Source organism: Panthera onca, chromosome D4, assembly GCF_046562875.1.
Source record: "Panthera onca isolate mPanOnc1 chromosome D4, mPanOnc1 haplotype 2, whole genome shotgun sequence".
Taxonomy (NCBI): domain Eukaryota; kingdom Metazoa; phylum Chordata; class Mammalia; order Carnivora; family Felidae; genus Panthera; species Panthera onca.
The window spans coordinates 40780156-40801787 of record NC_138351.1 but is presented as its reverse complement, the minus strand read 5'-3'; the positions used below and the strand labels follow the sequence as shown (position 1 = coordinate 40801787).

The 21632-nt window shown below is 40.7% G+C and overlaps 1 protein-coding gene across 11 annotated transcripts in view; it reads left to right on the top strand.

Moving 5' to 3' along the window:
* FREM1 (FRAS1 related extracellular matrix 1) overlaps positions 1-21632 on the top strand; it is a 165811-nt gene that overhangs the window by 119095 nt on the left and 25084 nt on the right. For 9 of the 11 annotated variants that reach the window (XM_078436796.2, XM_078436794.2, XM_078436793.2 and 6 more), the window contains 4 exons: positions 5355-5556; positions 6282-6426; positions 17000-17129; positions 20252-20324. In XM_078436796.2, coding sequence (XP_078292922.2) covers positions 5355-5556; positions 6282-6426; positions 17000-17129; positions 20252-20324 — 550 coding nt within the window. Of the gene's footprint in view, positions 1-5354; positions 5557-6281; positions 6427-14426; positions 14531-16999; positions 17130-20251; positions 20325-21632 lie in introns of those variants that run through there. The other 2 variants (XR_013551763.2, XM_078436799.2) reach the window with 2 other exon arrangements.

Genomic DNA, 21632 nt, shown 5'->3' with positions numbered 1-21632 from the left:
ACATCAGCTGCTGGCGTTTTAACGGTTTTCGATTAAACATATGAAAACATACAAGGCAGCATCGATAGGACACATGAAATGATGATGAGAGACATAATTGCAGCAGTTACAAGTTCTGGAGTGTTAACTGTAGGGCAGGCCCACTTTACGTAAATCTCATTTCCTTCTCATGAAAGGGGCAATTTTATCGTTTCCATTTAATAGGTGTTCGGAAATTCACAAGTTAAATACCTTGATCGAAACCAAATGAGGACCTCTAGGCTTTCTGATCCCAAATTCTGTGTCCTTTCTCTGGCACTACTCTGCCACATTTATGTTGCCTATCAGGATGATTTTGGGAGGGCATCATGTGTTTTTCTTTTTTTACTCAAAACACATCAGGCATGTTCTGTTTCTTAAACCCTTGAATCCACTCTCTTGGGATGTAGTTTATCCTGTTCTACACACTTCCACCCACTGTAAGAAAGCTAAATCTGTGTGTTACTTCACGATACCTTCTGATTATGCAAAATAATAATTTTCCCTTGCTCTTTAGTCCCTGTGTTGGTCAGGATTTTCCAGGGAAATAGCGCAGACAGGATGTATTATATAGAGAAAAGGAGGGAAAAAAGAAAGAGAAAAAGATTTGTTTTTGGAAATTGGCTCACAGTTGTGGGGTCTGACATGTCCAAAATCTGCAAGGCAGGCTGGGAGGGTGGACACTTCATCAGGAATTGATGTTGTGGTCTCCATCCCAAAGGCAGTCTGGAGGCAGAATTGCTTCGTATCTAGGGGACCTCGGTCTTGTCTCTTTCGGTCTTCACCAGATTGGATAAGTCCTACCCACACTGTGGAGGGTAATCTGCTTTACTCAAAGTCAACAGACTGAAATGTCAACCACAACTAAAAAATACCTTCACGGCAACATCTCGCCTGCTGTTTGACCAAATGAGCATCGTAGCTAGCAACCTTGACGTATAAAATTAACCATCGCAGTCTCTATCTAAGGTGGGATTTGAGTAGAAAGGTGGTGAACCATGATGATGTGGAGTGGTTGCTGGATAAGTCTTTGTCTCTAGGGAGGTCCAGAAAATGTCCTGAAATTATGATGCACTGGGAGAAGAGAGAAGCTACTGATATCATTGACACAGCATGAAAGAAGTACTTTGTATGTAGTGACATTATGGGTTTTTTTTTTTTAAATGATATGTTTTAATTGTTATTTGTCTCATCCCACTCTCCAGTCTATTAATATATTTTTTCCTGACCCCTGACTCCTGACTCCCCGCACTAGGTAGAGGAATGTCATTGTGCTGTCCAATCAGTATTACTTTTCCGGGTCTATTTGGCTGCATATTTGTAGGAGTTATACATTCTAAGTACAGGCCTCAGAGTTCCTTCCTACCCCCAGAGTAGAGAAGGAATAGGGAGTAGAATTTAGAAAAGGTATCAGTATTTAAATCAGTCCAGTCCCAACAACATCATCATCATCTTACAGAACATGGTTATTATAAGAGGGTGATCTCTTGAAAGTTGCAGAATTTACTGATAGGAAAATGTTGGATATACGCTGTGAAGGTTCTTTTTCATCCAAAGGACAAGGTTCTCTTTGCCAAAAAATACTATTATGTGTAGACAAGGAAAGCCTCAAATTTTCTCCCATAATTCTCCCGAATGTTCTGGTCTTTCTGAGCAGGGGGGTCAAGCAGTTTAGGAAGTAAGTGGCCTTCTTTCCTTTAAAAAAAAAAAAATGTCTTGGGCTCCAATATTTTAAAATACTTCTGGTATGCTAAGCCAGAAGACCTGTTTTTGAAGAAACCAGAAGTTTAATGAGATTAGGGCAAGTAGGACCCAATACACAATAGGAACCATGTAACCAGAGATTACTTTTTTTTTTTATTTGAGAAAGTGTGAGTTGGGGAGAGGGGCAGAAGGAGAGAGAGAATCCCAAGAAGGTTCTACACTCAGCTTGAAGCCTGACGCAGGGCTCAATCTCCCTACTGTGAGATCATGACCTGAGCCAAAATCAAGAGTTGGACACTCAACTGAATGAATCTCTGAGGTGCCCCCCAGAGCTTAAATATTAATGTGTATTTTTTTAAGGTTATTTATTTACTTTGAAAGAGACAGAGAGAGCTGGGTGGGGGGGGCAGAGAGAGGGAGAGAGAATACCAAGCAGGTTCCACACTGCCAACGTGGAGCCCATTGTGGGGCTCAGACTCACAACCGTGAGACGATGACCTGAGCCAAAATCTAGAATCGGACGCTTAACCAACTGAGCCACCCAGGCTCCCCAAATATTAATATATATATTTTTTAAACAAGTGATCACAACAGGCATTTATTCCTTTTGTAACACTTCTGTTTTTACAGAAAATATATTTAAAAAAAAAACATATCTACACTCAGCTGGTTATAATGTTGAGGATTTCTTACATGGCTTCAAGTATTTTTACTTTTCCTTCTCTGCCATTGACCGTCCCTTCCACTGGCCATCCTCGTTATAGGACTTTCTCCCCCCAAAAGGCCATGATCATGATTTGACCCGCCCACCTCCCACCCAAGTGCATAACTCTGAGGTTGTTGTCCGCACTTTTTAGGAGAAGGGAATGACTGTAACTTTTGGAAATGGTTGTTGCTTTTTTTTGTTTATAAAGTAATTGTTTATTATAAAGAATTCATGAGCTGCAGAAAGGGACAAAAAAAAATCCTTCACAATCATACCACTCAAAGATAACTAATTTTATGAGGCACCTGGGTGGCTCAGTCAGTTGAGTGTCTGAATCTTGATTTCCGCTCAGGTCATGATCCCAGGGTCGTGGGATGGAGCCCTGCATCAGGCTCCATGCTGAGTGGGGAGCCTGCTTGGGACTCTTTCTCTCTCCCTCTGCCCCTCCCCCACTTGTGCACTTTTTCTCTGAAGGATACTGTATTTCCTGTCAAGGATGTTGCCTGTTTCCACTCTTCCTTATGTTACAAAAATTTCCTAATGTTATTAGATCTTTCTCGAAAACATAATTTTTAAAGGTTGAATAGCACTCAGTGACAGGAAGAGATGGTTTATAAATCTTCTGTTGGACTTCTATTTTGTGGATTTTCAAAATTGCTACTAAAAATTATATTTTAGTGAATATATACACACATTTTTGTATAAATCTAAGCATTTCTACAGGACATACTCAAGAAAGTGAAAGTTTTGGATCAAAGTATATGTACGTTTTTAATATATACATATGCCAAATTTCTCTACAGAAAATTTTCACTAATTTGCACCGCTACCCGCAAAATACAAAAATGACTGTTTCCCCAAGTAGTTACCAACATGATGTATGATTATTTTTTGAAAAATGTTTAATGTTTATTTATTTTTGAGAGAGAGACAGAGAGAGACAGAGACAGAGTGGGAACGGGGGAGGAGCAGAGAGAGACAAAGACACAGAATCCGAAGCAGACTCCAGCTCTCTGAAGGTGCCAGCACAGAGCCCGACCTGGGGCTCAAACCCACAAACTGTGACATCACGACCTGAGCTGAAGTCGGAGGCTTAACCAACTGAGCTACCCCAGTGCCCCTGATTATTTTTGTTAATAAAAAAAAAAAAAAAAAAAAAAAAACCTTGCCAACCTGAGAGGAAAAAAAATACTTGATTGTTACAAAACTCCATGTAGAAATACACCATGAAGCATGGTATTTCCCCCACCCAATTTAAAAAAAAATGTTTTGGGGTGCCTGGGTGGCTCAGTCAGCTCAGGTCCATGAGTTCAACTAAGCGTCCAACTTCAGCTCAGGTCACGATCTCGCGGTCCGTGAGTTCGAGCCCCGCGTCGGGCTCTGGGCTGATGGCTCAGAGCTGGAGCCTGCTTCCGATTCTGTGTCTCCCTCTCTCTCTGTCCCTCCCCCGTTCATGCTCTGTCTCTCTCTGTCTCAAAAATAAATAAACGTTAAAAAAAATTTTTTAAAAAATGTTTAAAACAGGTTTGTACAAGTAAATGCTTACCGAATTTTGTCTATGTCTGTATGAACATATACGTGAACAAAAATGTATTACAGTCATCTCTTATTCTACAACTTATTGGTTTTTTGTTTGTTTACCAGTTGACACTAAGTTGTGGAAATTGCTTATTATCAGTTCCTTCTACCTCTGTTTTTTAAAATAGCTGAATGATAGCTTAAGTATATCATACCAAACACAAAATAGAGTCTTGTCACGGCATTTATTCTTTACTTTGCTAGGGTGAACCAAGATTTACAATAGTATCCTTTTTGGGTAAGTGAAGTTGATAATTCACTGGCTAGGAGATCGTGTTCCTGTACCTGTTGTTTGGTATCAGTGGTGAACTGTGCTAATTGCTTCGAACTTGCTCCTTCCCTAACCTACAATGGTCGTTTGCAAGAGGGTCCGAGCTTCATTCCATACCTGAAGGAGTGTTTGAACCTATCCGCCTCTTTCACTCGTAGGTCATTGCCCCTTCACTATCTTCCCAAATGGAGTCTACCTGTTCAGTTGCCTGGTTCTCATCCTCAGTGGAACAAATATGCAAATGCCTATAAATAAGCACCTTTCAGAGTGCCTGCGTGGCTCAGTCAGTTAAGCGTCTGGCTTTGGCTCAGGTCACGGTGTCACAGTTCATGAGTTCAAGCCCTGCGTCAGGCTCTGTGCTGACAGCTCAGAGCCTGGAGCCTGCTTCAGATTCTGTGTCTCCCTCTCTCTGACCCTCCCCTGCTCGCACTCTGTGTGTCTCTCTCAAAAATAAATAAACATTAATAACAATCACCTTTCATTTTTTTCTCACTAAGTATTTCTAGTTTTCACACCACGTTTTTTGCCATTTGAACAAAGATGTGCCCCCCAAAAATATTCAGTGCATTCGTGATGCATATCCTTATGTGTATCTTTATAACCTTATTTCTGTATATCACCAAGCGCTGGGAAAATTCAAAATTCCTCCTGTGGAGCTAACTTTACGTTTGCAATACAATTCTTGGGTCAATTTTCATGTATTCAGTCAACAAATATTCCTTGAGCTGCTGTCATGGTTCAGGCACTGTGCCAGGTGCAGGGAATGCAGGGGGTGCGGGTACGGATGGAGACATAACGTCTACCGTCAGGGAGCTTATGTCCTAATAGGAGAGTCAGACAATGGACAATTCACAAAGCTGAGTCAAAGTTTATAATGGAAAGTTAGCCTCTGCTCCAGGCACTATGATATTTACTGAGGATATTGTGAACAAGCCAGCCTTTAGCAGAAATGAACAAATGAGGAGGATAAATAATCTGAAATTTGGGGTAGATTATCATTGTTGACTATTAAGATCCTATGTTGCTTGGAGATGAGAAACCTTTGTCTAAAAGCGTATGTAATTATTGACTATCCAGGTTGACCAGTTGGACAAAACAGCCCCCCATATCACACACTTGCACTCCCCTTCTCAAGTGGGGCTCCTGAAAAATGGCTGTTATGGGATTTACCTCACTTCCCATGTGTTGAAGGCAACAGACCCTGACACTGATGACGATCTGATCATCTTTAAAATTCTACGAGGCCCCCAACATGGACATCTGGAGGACACAACAACGGGTACTGCCTTCCTTGATCCTTGTAATCGCTCATCTTAAAATACCCAGTAGCTGGCAATGCGAGAAAGTAATTTAATTAAGTGTCGGCCCATTTGGTAAACACTCCCCAGGGCTTACTGATAGATGCAGTTTGTAAATCAATATCGGTGCTAAAGAGGGTTTGAGGCTGGGCTTCCCTAAATTCATCTTGAGTGGGGGAACCAAGTGCTGATACGCAGCTGTTTATTGTTTATAATTCTTTATATCAGCCAGATTGGAATATAGTCAGAGGAACACAGAGTGTCAGGACCAAATTCATATTTGTGAGTAATTTTTTTTAATCAGGAGTTCTAAATGATATCAGTTCATGAAACAAAGAAATACAATTGGGAGGGGGTAGGATGGTTTCTCCAGGATTGTATACTATTTTGCTTCATGAAGACAATGATCAAAATGTGTCACTAAAAATAATGGCACAGAATTTGAGATTTTATTGCTGTATCTTCCTACTCTCCCCTATTTTTTGTATTTTCTTTCAGACAATATTTCTGAGCCAAAGTAAAATTTAAAGCCTAATATAATTTTATTGCATATGAGTTTTAAGATACTTGCCGTAATGTTCATTTCTTTAAAAATGTATACTTTGGCTGTTTTTAAAGCTGTGCTTAAAATGGGCATACAATTTATCAACTTTTATTTAACGTTTTGTTTGAATCCCTGTGAAATGTATTCATTTCTTTTTTATAGGTGAATTTATCCACGAGAAATTTACCCAAAAGGACTTAAACAGTAAGACCATTCTTTACATCCTAAACCCATCTTTGGAAGTTAATTCAGATATCCTGGAATTTCAAATCATGGACCCCACAGGGAACTCTGCCGCTCCTCAAATGTAAATTATTTTGCTTGTTCAGTGGTCCTGTATATAATGTCCAGAATGTATCTGATTATGAATGTGAAATATTCTTCTTCAAACAAAATATGAAGATCAATGGACAGGCCATTTTAGAAGCCCACAGAATTTATTTTGGAGACAGAATTTTCTTTCTCATGGGTGATAATAGGAAAGCCAGTAGTCTTATAGAATATGAGAATATTAGAAATTTAAGTTATATAGTGCTGGCTCATTCATGTTACTCATGTAAATGCTTACACTTCTACCTACACACACACACACACACACACACACACACACACACACAGAAGTTTCTGTCTTGACAATTCACTGACATTCAGGACTGAGTTTGCAGGCTCATGTACAAATCGTGCAGCAAGAGGTCACTCTAGGACTGCGTTAGTAACCAGAGTCTTCTAAAATACCTACAGCAGGAAGAATGGGGTAGTCAGGAAGTGTTAGCAAAACGTCTCTTCCCTTCCAAAGAAACGAAAAATCCAAATGATTACTTGTGACTGCATCTTTAAGCTAATAAACCTATCGCAGGTAAGATGAAGACAGCGTAAAGGGGAGAATAGACAAGTAGTGACGCTTAGAAACGTACAGAATGTACAACCATCAGAGTAACAAATCCTCACAATTACAAGATGAATGACTATTGTAATATTTCTGACGGGGCCCCTGTTCTAAACTTCTCTTGAGTGTAGACCCTAAATAGCTTACCAGCTAGCAAAAAATCACAGAAAGGTTATTTATAGTCCAATTCTCCTTGTGCTGTGTTTTTCTTTTGAATTTTGACACTCTTCCCAGTCACCTTATAGAAAAGTCGCTTATTTATCCTAGTTTCTGTATTTGCTGCCATCTAATCAAATTACATGTCATAAGCTGGTACAGCCCCCTTATGGGCTTTTTATGTCAGAATATAGACAGAGAAAGAAAACAAATTCGCCTCTCTGGTTTCCATTCTTACTTTTTCTGACCCTGGATTGTAGTTCCAATTGTTGCCAGCAGAGGTCTCTATAGTCATTGTTAGAAAAACGCATTCCCTTTACAAAATTCATTCCCAGAGTCCCACCTGCATGGCCCTGGCCCTGATATAAAGTACCTGCCCAGATTTATAACCTTCCCAGATTTTTATTGAGTGGCTATTATATGCCAGGTTCACAGTAGCAGAAGCTGGGAAATACGCATGAAGAAGGAAAACCTGGGCCCTGACATGAAAATATAATCATGAGGTTATAAACTTCAAATGGATGACCACCACCCATTAAACTGATCTTGTCCGAAAGAAACAATTCCTTGGCATTACCATCCTTATAGAAAATATATTACCTAACTGCAATTTCAGACAAATGTCTTCCAATTCTCAAGAAAATGAAAAAAAAAAAAAAAAAAAACCCTGTTCCAAAATCATTAATAAATTGATTACATTTGCTTTTATTTAAAAAAAATATTTATTTACTTAAGTACTCCATACACCCAAGATGGAGCTTAAACTCAAGACCCTGAGATCAAGAGTCGCACGTTCTTCTGGCTGAGTCAGCCAGGGGTTCCTATATTTGCTTTTTATTTTATTTTTATTTATTTTTATTTTTTAAAGCACACACTTTTTAAAAATTTATTATTATTATCTTTTAATGTTTATTTTTGAGGGGTGGGGGAGGGGCAGAGACAGAGAGAGACACAGAATCCAAAGCAGGCTCCAGGCTCTGAGCTGTTGGCACAGAGCTCAAGCGGGGGCTTCAACTCAGGCCACCCCAGCGCCCTGCCTGCTTTTTTTTTCCTTTTTTTTTTTTTTAATTTTTTTTTTTTAACGTTTATTTATTTTTGAGACCGAGAGAGACAGAGCATGAACGGGGGAGGGTCAGAGAGAGAGGGAGACACAGAATCTGAAACAGGCTCCAGGCTCTGAGCGGTCAGCACAGAGCCCGACGCGGGGCTCGAACTCACATACCGTGAGATCGTGATCTGAGCCGAAGTTGGACGCTTAACTGACTGAGCCACCCAGGCGCCCCATGCCTGCTTTTTAATAGTATGACTAAAGAACAGGAGTATTGATCAGACTTGCTGTTGACCGAATGCTGACCCCTATTCCTCCACCTGTTAGCATAGCATGGCTGACGATTTTTTTTCTCCCAAAGTGGTGCTAGATTGATATTGTTTCAACTACGTGCCCTTTTCATTCCTCAAGGTTAGGGTTTTGCTTTTGAAGATGATTTGTGTTTTAAAATAATTCTCAAATTCAGAGGAGAATCACAGAAGAATTTATAATCTTAATCGAGGCTATTTTAGATAGATTCCTGCTTCTGTGATATGTTCTCATGTACCTTGCTGAAGATATTTCTATTTCAGCTTGAAATGATGGGAACCAGTGGAACAAGATGATATAAAATGTGCCTACCAAGGGTGAACCCAGAAGTAATTTTGATTTGCTTCTGACACATATCACATTGCTTTCTTTCGAGTGGTAGGGGAGGGTAGAAATTACTCAGAATTTATGTTCATAATTTGTGAATGGTATAGCTGTCCCTTACCTCATTTGGAAGTAGATGTTTTTGGAACAAGAAGCATATTATTCCAGTAAGCAACAATTTTGCGAGTAGTTATCTGTCTTTCCAAAGCAGCCTGCAAGAACGTAGTTACATGTACAATGTATGTTATAGGCATTTGCAATACAGTTGTTTTCTGCTCTATTCCCTTACTCTTCATTTTAACGTCACAACCACCTATGAGGTACCATCATAATCCAGAATCAATAGGTGTGAAAACTAAAGGGCGTTGATGGGAGGTGACTTTTCAAAGCTCATGTAACTAATTAGTGAAGGAGCTGGGATTCAGACCCAGGAAGGATGCTCTAGAGTCCATGGTTTCCTTCATCGTACTAAAGAACTTCTGGCCCACTCTTTAATTTTTTTTTTTTTTAACATTTATTCATTTTTGAAAGACAGAAGCAGGCAGGGGAGGGGCAGAGAGAGAAGGGGACACAGAACCGGAAGCAGGCTCCAGGCTCTGAGCTATCAGCACAGAGCCTGATGTGGGGCTTGAACTCATGAACCCCAAGATCATCACCTGAGCTGAGGTCAGACGCTTAACCGCCTGAGCCATCCAGGCGCCCCACTTCTTGCCCACTCTTAACAAGTCTGCTAAACTGGCCTATTGGGAAAGGAGCAGCAGATTTGTCTTCCTTCTTTCTCTCTAGTCATTGGCCACCCAGGCAACAAGAAGGAAGTAATACTCGTTAAGGACTTTAAGTTTTAGCTTTTTTTTTTTTAAATAAATTACAGCTATCAATATTAATGTGCAGTCCATGTCCAACCCAATGGGAATTATGATACAGATAACAAACAATAAGGCACCACACTTAGAGCCAAAGAACAAAACAACAGGGCTTGAGCTTTGGCTATGCCATTGACGTAGGTGATCGTGCAAGCCTTAGTTATCTCATCTGTCAAACGAGGGCCAATACCACGATTTATTTAGAGAAACAAATGAGATAAGGCGTGTGAGAGCATCTTGCATCTTTCAAGTCCTTGACAAATGTGACTTGCAGTGGTGATTGCTGTTGTTCATTCATGTGAGTACAAGATTGATTGTTTGAAGAAGTATCATGATTCACAAAGTAAACAGTCAATATGCTTATGAATGACTAAGCGAAGTCTTGTGTAATTTCATGTTCTTGTTTGGCTGAGACACGATTAATAGATTAATATTCCATGCATTTGGAGGGGTTGAAAACCTTCTGTAATAAAGCTAAAGGGACCACTGGTGCAATCTGGAGCAGAAAGGAGGCTCTTTTACAAAAACCAAGAAGGACCCATGTTCAGTGGGATTGTTCAGGATCTTGACTGCTAGTAAGTTTTTTGCTATTGCAACATTTCTATAGAATGTCAATAATGAAGGGTCATGAGATATTCCATTAGGAAAGGTGTTAGGATGGGGCGCCTGGGTGGCTCAGGCAGTTAAGCGCCTGACTCGGTTTCAGCTCAGGTCACGATCTCATGGTTTTTGGGATCAGCTCCGCATGGAGCCCCACATAGGACTCTGGACTGACAGAGTGGAGCCTGCTTGGGATTCTTTCCCTCCCTCTCTCTCTGCCCCTCCCCTGCTTGCATGCACATGCTTGCTCTAAATAAATAAATAAAATAAATAAGTAAATAAACAAATTAAAAAAAAAATAAGGTGAAAATGCAATTTAAAAAAAGGCGTTAGGAAGTCTTGATTTGATCAAGTTGTGGCTAGCTGGCTAGCTAGTTTGTATGCTGTTTAACTGCATCACAACCTAGAATTGCGGAGATGCTTGTATGGAGTGGGAGTTTCCGAGCCAGGGAAATATTATACAGCATATCTCCACTTGATTTGACTATAGAACTACCACCACCCCACCCCAGAATAGCTCACGGAACAAATTTTGCATGGGATACATTTGGGAGACATTTTATCGTAAATAGCAATTATTTCATCACACTAAAACCCATGGAAATTTGCATAAAGATTTCGATTTGGCTAAGTGCCTAAATTTCAGGCACAGTGCTAGGTGCTTTCCCATATGTTGTCTAATTTAATCTGCAAAATACAGTCCTCTGAGGGTGATAAGGAAATTAGGCTCCACGCATTTAAGTAATTGGCCACAAGTCGCTAAATGAATGAGCGGCAGAGCTGAAAGTGAACCCTGACCTCACGACCTCAAAGTGAGTGCCCATCTCATCGGCTCGTGCCTTGGCATGACTCACACGTCATACCTGTCTTCTAGCCCTGCCCCAATCTCAGGATGGTCTGCAGAGCTCCCAAGCTCAGCTAACAAGGTCTCGCTCTGTTCCTCAAAAACACCTTTGCAGCCCACAGGTGCAGCCAACTTCTGACCGAGGCAGTTTCTTAACACATCTTCTACATTGACCTCTTTCATGTGCCCACTGGGGGGAAAAAAAAGTGAACTTAAAAAGAAAAGTTGACCCAGGCTGAAGTTCTGCATAACTCTGGGCTGCTTCTCCAGCTGCTGCATGATTCAAAGGACGGATTCTTCTCCTCCGTCTGGCTACCCTTATTCATTCTTGGCTTCAAAAGGGAAAGGACAAAGAGATCAAACCGAAAAAGAATTTCTAACAGGCGCACCCTGCAAGGTTTTAGCAACTTTTATGAAACACCTTGCGGGGGAAGAGGTTGAAACTATGTGCTAGGTAAAGATTTCACATTATACCTGCAAGCCAGGAGTTAAAGTATTTGTCTCCCGGTAGATCTAAGAACACGCAGAGGAAGGGAAGGGAAAAAAATGGCACTTATTAAGCACCCACTGTGTACAGGTGCTTTATACATACTAATGAATTTTAATTTTCATCATTTCACAGGAGTATCATTCTCCTCGTTTTAAACAGATTACAAATGGAGGCCTAGAGAGACTGGGTAACTGACCATAATCACACACTAATAAGTGGTTGCAAGATGTGTCTGACTTCAAAGCACTGGTTTAGGGTACTCACTATCCTGCCTCCTGGCTAAACACCGTTTTCCCATTACCATGAGAGAAAGACAGCATCAAAAACACAGGTGTTCATAGCATTAGATTATGGAGATTAATAGCATCCTCTTTGAATTGATAAGTCTTAGAACACTTGGAAAAATATTTTTTAACCTTCAATTTTCTTAAGTCATATGCTACTTGATTATAAATGAAGAGCTAGTTGTAAGAATAATTTACTCACAATTTTCGCTTCTGTAAAACCTTTCACTGAGAAACTCAAAATACTTAATGAGTATCCATTAAGGCTCATTTAACCCCTTTGAAGTACAGACTCATCATTATTTACTTTGGGAAGTGAGGAAACTGAGGCATAGAGCAGCTAAGTACCTTTTTCCCACACTCTTGTTAACCTAGATTAATGTCCCAGATCCCAAACTGGGGTTTTAATCCCAAGTGGTTCTTGCAGTTCATTGTTCCTTCATGTAAATGAGTCAAGTAGCCGCAAAATAAAATATCAGAAAATGTACATATATTTTTACTTTACTGCAACACTATCGAGAATTTGGGTAAGATAATTCTTTGCCATGGACTAGGGGAGAGCTGCGGGCAGGCAGGGTGTCCTGTGTATTGTAGGATGTTTACAGCATCCTTGGTCTCTACCCACTAAACACCACCATCACCCCCTTCCCAGTTGTGACAATCAAAGCTGTCTCCAGACATTGCCAAATGTTGAGAATCATGCACATACCTTAGAAATACCGTAGATGTGTGTTAAGCAATCATTCTTTATGATAGAATGTTCTTTTATCAACGCCATCTTTCTCAATAGTCTTATAAAATACAAGAATAGCTAAAGAATCCAGAGTAAGGGCCAGAAAGAACATGTGAGGATCATCTATCCTAGATTTTTTTTTCAAATTTTATGATTTAACATCAGTTAATAGGGCTGGGGAGAAAAAAGGTTTCAGTGGTCAACTTGGCCTGGGAAACAGTGGGTAAAAAAATTCCTTCCTTCATTTAACAAATATCTATTGAGCTCTTACTATTTTCTGGTCATTCTCCAGGGGACTTGGGACTGTATCAGTGACCCAGAGGCCTCTGTTTACTTAGGCACATACTTCATATCTAAACAAATTAGGTACTATGGTCTGTATGATACTACTTTGGAAAATGACTACTTTGGAAAATTGGTCAGGATAAGGGGGATCGTAGATCCAGACTTTGGGGATGGATTGACTTTAAACTGGGTGTTTAATCTCAATTTTTAAGAGTCTCTTAAACTGAGGGTTGATGGGGGGTGGGAGGGAGGGGAGGGTGGGTTATGGGTATTAAGGAGGGCACCTGTTGGGATGAACACTGGGTGTTGTATGGAAACCAATTTGACAATAAATTTCACATTAAAAAAAATAAAATAAAATGCTAACTATCTGAAAAAAAATAAATGGGGTGCTTAAATGGCTTTTCTGGTATTCATACCAAAAATTGGTGAAAAATCAACAAAAATGTTATCTGAGAATCAACTATGTGAGATCTATAATTAAAAGTATAGTATATCTAATACTATTATCTAATACTATTACTTATAAATTATGTCCTATACATCCTTAAATCAGTATTATACTACACACACACACACACACACACACACACACACACACACACATCCCTCTTCCCTCTGGAGAGGCCATTGTTAAGATATTTATAACCATATCACTGCTTATATGTGTATGTAAAATATAACAAGGCAATATGTAAATTTAAGGTATGTGCCAAAGTAAAACAAAAGAAGAGGCGTAAGAATGGAGATGGGAACCTCAACAAAGCAAGACAGCTGTCTTATGCTGCACTTCAAGATCCTGTTGTGCACAGTAGAGGGACCAGAAGCCTCATGACTTATAATCTGGTTTAATCTCTACTGTTGCATTCTATGTCTTCCACTCACAGTAGTGGTTGTTGGAAATTCAAATTCAGTTTCCACGTTATATCAAATTTCTTATTGTGATCAGTACCCCACAATCACTGAGGGGAGTGTTTCTCAACTGAGGATGATTTACCCCTAAGGGACATTTGGAAATTTCTGGAAACAGTTTTGATTGGAGGGGCCGATGTGACTGCATCTAGCAGGCAGAGGTCAGGGATGATTCTAAACATCGTATAATGCACAGAACAACCTCAGTTACTATCAGGTCCCAATGTCAATGGTCTCCAAGTTGAGAAACCATGGCCTAGGGAATTAAGGAATTCTCACTTCTTGCTAACTGACTTGAAATGATTGCCATATGGTCTCACATAAAGTGTGTCCATAAACTTCATTTCTGACCTTAGATTGAGCTTTGCTCAATGGCAATAGGAGAAGGGAGGGATCGTTAAAATGTGAAGATCTAACCCAACTCTTGTCTACATAACACCTACACATCCAGAGCTTTCCAAATTTCTCTCGTGGGCTCCTGCATCTGGTTATCTACATGATGCCCAGCATACAGCTATGTGGCTTCTCACAGGGAGAATTCCTAAGCGATTGACTGCATCTCTTTTCTTTTAGGTGTTTGTGTAGAATTTAAGCAAGTCTCAGCAATAGAAAGATCTTCAAAGTCAGTACTGCAAAAACCAAACACATTCAAAACATGTGTTGCACATATCCTGTAGGTATGCATGTGCTTTGTGATTTAAATATTTTTCTGGAAGGCATATAGCGTGGCTTACATTTCATGGCTTTTCAATGGGTCTTTATTATTTATAGTGAGGAAAATAAAACTAGAACAGTGTGTGATGACAACGTTATCCTGTAAGCAGTATGCAACTTTCTAATCGTGCATCAGGGAAATGTGCACACTTTCCCAAACGCCAAAGCCCTTCGTGCATTGAAGCTGAACAGCACTCTTTGTGGTCCCTTTATGGATCTAGATCAGCAATCAAAATTGCATTTAGCTTTAGGCTTTGAGGTCGCCTGGGTCTGCAGAGTGACATTGATGAATTTTTGCTTGTCGTGGTTCGTATTAGCAGTAGATGGATTCTCTGAAGAGTGGACGTTGAAACTCATTTAAACCTTATTGAGACTTAGCTGAAATTCATTGTATTTATCTATTTCACTCATTCCCATTGCTTTTCTTTCCTTCCTGTTTCATCTTTCCTTCAATCCATCTTGTTGATTTCCCCCCCTTCTCATTTAGCGGGGTCCTTAAAGATTCTTGGCAATATGTGGTTTTTATGGCATTTGTCATATTCTTGTCACTTGTTATCTTCTGGTTCTTTTATTTTTATTTTTATTTTTTTAACGTAATTTATTGTCAAATTGGTTTCCATACAACACCCAGGGCTCATCCCAACAAGTGCCCTCCTCAATGCCCATCACCCACTTTTCCCTCTCCCCACCCCCCAATCTTGTGATTCTTTAAGCATAGCCATTTATTTCTTTACTTCCTGACCGTTCCATGCCAGAGTTGAAATCAGTTACATCAAAAACCCATGAAGATCCCAAATATTTCTAATATGAGGATTCTGTTTTCACGTCAAAATTTTATGAAGCCCGGCAAGCCAGTGACAATAGATTTATGTACTGACTGAATAAACATGTATGTTCATATAGATTTATGAACCTCTCCCATAATCCCATGCTCCCACACCACCTTGTCCCACTGGCCCCTTGTCCTTGGAGTAAGAGACAGTGCTATTGAGTTTATCTTGCTGGTTCACTTAGAGTACGTAACTGTGACACACGATTGGTGCAAAGACATGAAGAGGTTATGAGGGGATACCCTTACTCTTTAATGTGAATGGTCCCCAGGAAAGCCTGAAGAACTCTGTGGAATTTGGAGACTCCATGCCCTACATGGTGGCACCCAGGATTTCTAGTTCTGCAGGAAAAAGTTGTAAAAAAAAAAAAATACATTTAGAAATCTAGAAGAAAGAGCCTACATCTAGTTGGAAGATTGAGAATACAGTAAGGCAACCACTGAGGGTTTTGAAAATGTATAATGAAAGGGAAAAGAAAGGAACAAAAGTAATGAAGTGTGTCAAATGATGATAGTGAAGATGGCTTGTGTCTTATATTGCTGAAGGTTGCAGGGGTGCAAAAGGTAAGAGCACGTTTGGAGAGAAATGTTTAGGTAACCAACTTCACATCTTCTCACCTCAAAAAGGGAAATGTAGGGGTAAAATTGTATTCCTCTGCTTGAGCTCAAGCGACAGGAGTCATGAAGGACTTCAACTGGGAAGAAGAGTGGTACAGAAGGAATGGCACATTTGGCTTCAGATGTAGGCTGGAGATTTCAACTCTGCCATCTATTAGCTTTGTCATAGCTTTTTGCCTTTAAGCTGATTATGGAACCTCTCTTAAGCTTGGTTTTCTTTTCTGAAAAAAAGAAAAAAAATTCTCTATGTATTATGAGGAGTAAAGTAGACAGCTTCCATCCAATGTTGGGATCACTAAATCTCTTGTGGGAAAAAGACCACCCCTAGTTATCAGGCTTATTCAGTTGCATCCAAGCTACATGTCAGTCAGCCCTTTTATATGTGCAGAAGAAGGAATAGATAGTGGTTATAAAACCCATGCACATTTTAATTCCTGGGCACATCCTGAAAGATAACAGGTTATTAAACTGAACCTAAGTTCAGAGATATGCATCTGGAGTTCTTGATGTACTAATGAGGGCCAAAAAATAAGAGAGAAGATTTCCTATCAGTGGTCTTTCCCGAAAAACAAACAAAACAAAAAAAAGAATGTCTCCTTGAACTTCACAACTGCTGGTTTATTTCCCTTCAGAGCACTCAGATTTGAGTCCCTTTCTTGTCATTAATAACTGGGGGACCTCTGACAGCTTCTTAACCTTAGTTTCTGCATTTGTAAAATAGAATTCTAACATTTACTCTTTCTGCCTCATGGCATTTGTTGTAAGCATCAGATGAGATTGTTAGTGAAATTTCTTTTTGAACTAAAAGGTACCAAGTAAGTGTAAGGCATTTTTAACACTGTTGTACGTTGATGAACCACGTCTGTCACCATGAGAGGAACCTCCCACCATGAGTTCCATCTCCTACCAATCAGAGGATCCCTACTGGCATTTACTATGCATTTTTAAAAAATTATTTTCTCTTTTCTTTTCCTTTCATGCACAGTTTGGAACTGAAGTGGTCTCATATTGAATGGTCACAGGCTGAATATGAGGTCTGTGAGACTGTGGGCATATTATCCTTAGAAATTACCAGAAGGGGATATTCCATGGACTCAGCCTTCGTGAGTGTAAAGGTAACAAGTCTAAAATATAAACTTCCAGGCTAAAACTTGGGTTGCTGGTTGGTGCCTGTCATGATTTTCTTAAAGAGAAAACCACAGTAACCAAGGAGATTTCAAATTGCAGGATTGCCACGTTTATTTTGGAGATTCTGCATCAAACATCTCCTTGTCCTTCCACCTTTTATCTAACTTCATTAGCTCCTGGATAAGGAATTTCTAACTCACTTTTAATTTTTAAATCTGGTTACTAAGTCCTGAAGTTTGATTTTACAGGGAGATGGGTCCAACCTAGTGAACCCTGGCCAAACTCTGCTTTGGAAAAGAAACCCTGCATGTAAGACATTCAATGAGGTTGGGGCGCCTGGGTGGCACAGTCGGTTAAGCGTCCGACTTCAGCCAGGTCACGATCTCACGGTCCGTGAGTTCGAGCCCCGCGTCAGGCTCTGGGCTGATGGCTCAGAGCCTGGAGCCTGTTTCCGATTCTGTGTCTCCCTCTCTCTCTGTCCCTCCCCCGTTCATGCTCTGTCTCTCTCTGTCCCACAAATAAATAAAAAAAAAAAAAAAAAAAAAAAAAGACATTCAATGAGGTCTCCAGACCACATTTCAGCCCCCAAATGGCTTTCTCTTAGTATGCACCAGGATCGCTTCGTGTGGTCTCAGTGGATGAGGAAAATCAAGGGACAAACTTAAGAGTCACCCAGATTGGGGCACCTAGGTGACTCAGTCAGTTGAGCATCCGACTCTTGATTTCAGTTCAGGTCATGATCCCAAGGTCATGGGATCGAGCCCACGTTAACCTCCATGCTGAGCATGGAGCCTGCTTGGAATGTCTCCCTCTCTTCTTCTCTCCCCCTCTCTCTCTCTCTCTCTCTCTCTCTCTCCCTCCTCCTGGGCCCTTCTTCTGCACTTGCATGAACTTTTCTCTCTCAAAAATAAAAAAGAGTCACCCAAGTCAAAATTAAGAGAACATTTATCAATCCAGGCCTCTGAGATATAAAGGATACTCAGTAATCACTTTTAGATTGATTAGTCAACTTGCTATTGCTTTCCATAGACACGGACCATGGAGCACAACCGAAGACGTCTAGAATTGAAGGAATTTTTTTTTTTTTAGGAGTTGCCATCACAATACCACTTCAAGAGAATGGCAGCTTGAAAAGCTTTCACAAACTAACAATGGCAAATGAGCTTTGAATACTGCTCCTCAATCTCCTGAAAGGGGCAGTGAGTGATGGGGAAAAAAAAAAATGGTCATCTCAGTTAAATCTCAATTACAATAATAAATTCAAATCACCCTCAGAACCTTGTGCACCTAAATTCTACCATATCCACATTTGGTATTTATCTTTCCAGATTGTTCACACAAAAAGAAATCTGTCCGAACGGTTTTCTAATAACGCTTTGGTCTTCTACAGACAACACCATATGCTCGAGTCTAGAGTTTTGGGCCATATACCATTTACCTTGCCAGGTAGAAAGAACATATGTGGTGTGACAGGGAACCTTTTGTCTCCCGAAGCTGAATGCACACTGTGAGCCTGCCAGCTGAGTGGCCAGGCCTTCATCAAACACAGCCCTGAGCCTCCAGGGACAGCTCTACCTAGAGCCCAGGTGCTGCTTTCTACCAGAGCTTACTGGCGTCTTGACCAGAAGCAAAGAGAAAGCGCTCTCCCCTGTGTTGTTTGTGCTGGTTCGAACTGTGCACCTTCACCGAGATCATTGTTCCGACCACCTTTTCTCAGACCATTCCTTTTCCCACATCGGATTCTGCAAACCCAGTGGTGGTAAATACTAAGTACTTGCATGTGCGCGGAAATGTAACTTCCAGCATATGGTGGATACAGGAGAACGATGGGCTGCCTTTTCGCAACGAAAGGTGGTTCAGGAAGAGCCTTGGCATCGTAGGCCAAGAACAAATGGAAGCCTGGGAGGAAGTACCCTCTTCAGCAAAACATTTCCACTGCAGGCCCATTAGCAGATCTTGGGGCCTTTGATTACAAATGGAGGTAGGATCTAAAGCCAGAAAAAATGGGAACTTTTAAGTTTGCAACTGTGCACTTGATTTCTTTGTTGGAAAGTGAGGAAATATAGTAACTCCCTTTCTGGGCCATCTTAGATGTCTAAAAGAGTGCAAGGTAACAGCTGCTTGTTGTGCTTACGCAGGGTTCTCATCCGATGACCTTTTTCAAACTCGCCAAGGACACTCTTCTTAACACGTATTTAGGCTCCCTCTGGGGGAAGATAAGGTCGTGACTTGAGAGCCCTAAATCCCCTCTGGTTTTTAGCCCTACGAGTGGGGAACAGGAGATCAGTAAATCGTCTCTTTAGAGCAATTGTTGTTGTTGTTGTTGTTGTTGTTGTTGTTGTTAGCAACTTACTTGATGGAGCCTCGAAAACCCTCAGTCCTGCGTGCGGATTGATTTTGCGTGGCTGTTCACCAGGGCTGTCACCCTCGTGGAGCTTTCATTCACTTCTGTGAAGTGAGATGGTTTCCCCCAGACAGGAGAATGGACGAGGCCCGTTTCGGTTCAACCTGTCAAAGTCACTCAGTGCCCTGGAGCTCGTAGGGTACCTCACAGCTACTTGTCTGGTGCTACTTCTCCTCCCCCACCCCCACCCCCCTTCCCTCTCAGGCACTATTTCAAAGCCAGGTTGGGGTAGGAGGAAGGTAAGGTAATAAATGGATACTCATAGCAAAGAGAAAAATATTGTTTAAAATTTATGTTGCTTTCTCCAAAGACCAAATCGTTTAGAAAGAAGTGAAAAGAAAAAAAAGAAAAAAAAAAAAAGCTTTACTTTTATTTCTGTTGATATTAGTCTAAGAAAAAAGTTAACTTTAAGGAAGATCCATGTAGCCTAGATCTAAAATGGTTGATTATAATTTTTAAAAAGCCCTTATGTTAAAAACAGACTTAAGAGCATGAATTTAAGGGCACCCGGCTGGCTCAGTCAGTAGAGCATGCGACTCTTGATCCTGGGGTCATGAGTTCAAGCCCCAGGTTGGGCATAGAGCCTCCCTAAAAAAAAAAAAAAAAAAGGCATGAATTTAATCTGTTATGATACTAGACTAGATGTTTCTCTATTAAAATAATATTTATTTTTCTTAAAAAAGGATATTTTTTTTCCCTCTTAAGGTCAAGCAAGTGTCTGCTACGGTTGGAAAAGACTTCACTCTGACTCCATCTAAACTGATTCAGTTTGACCCAGGTACATTTCGTGTCTATAGTTTGTTTCCCGTTTTTTGTAAGAACGTGTGGAGATTATGGGGACTTACTTCAGCCCCTGCAAGAGAGATCAGTTTGGCCTTGAGGTTTTGCCCTTCGTGTTTCACTTAATCGCAAGTGAATATTCGTTTAAAATGAGAAGAAAACTCATAACGAATAAAAAGAAAATATCCGGGCCAATATCCAAAAAATCCAGAAAATCATTAAAAAAATTATTTAGTGTCCTAACCCAAAGCTGAAATAGCCTCATATTGTGATGGAAATTTTCAGAATGTCATATTCACATGAGGCCATTTCTACATGATTTCTCTTGGAATAGGTTGCTTTGAGGAGACTGCGGGGAAGATTCATTAGATAGCACATACTTTGTTTAAATCTGTGGAAAAATTTTGCTAGGTGCAAAAGGGGATATAAAAATATGGTGCCGACTCTTAAAGGCATTCTATTGTGTGGGAAATAGAGCCGTGAAAACAACTCACTGATAGTACACTGGGACCCAAAGGAGGAGCCATTGTTCTGGTTGAGGGGAATCCTGGAAGACTTCCCAGAGGAGGTGATATTCTGAGCAAGTAGGAGAAGAAGGAGAAGGGGACTTCAGGGTGAGCTGTGCCTAAAGCACTAAAGCTGGACCAACACCTTCCTTCCCTGGCCTCTGTAGAAGGGGCGGGTAACTCTCCTTCACTGCACCGCATGGTTCTCTCTCTTTCCCTCTCGTCTGGGATGGGCATGCATCACCTGTCCAGGGGCAAATGGAAAGGGCCTTGAGAAGCAGCCAGGGCTCGTGGCTTGGTGCTCTCCTGCAGAGGAGGTGTTCTGCCCTCCGAGAACATTCCACCAAGTCAAGACCCTTGCCATTATCTTGCCACTGACACATACTGTTTCAAGCAAAGGCAGAACAAAATGGCCTGAATATCATCCCTGCTCCAGAACTGACAACCTTAATAGTAAACATAGAAAAGAAATGCCTTTCTGCAGTTCACCACAAGTAGCATGATGGTTTGTGACTAGTTTGCTAAGGCTGCCCTTACTAAGTATCACAAACATGGTAACTTAAAAACAGAAATTTATTTTCTCACAGTTCTGGAGGCTATAAGTTCAAGAGCAAGTTGTCAGTGGGGTTGATTCCTTCTGGGGGCTGTGAGAGAGAATCTGCCCCATGCCTGTCTTCCACGCTCTGGTGACTTGCTGGTCATTGGCATTCCTTGGCTTCTGTGGAATCCACACCAATCTCTGCCCTTGTCCCCAACATGGCGTCCTCGTGTATGTGTCTGTGTCCAAATTTCCCCTCTTT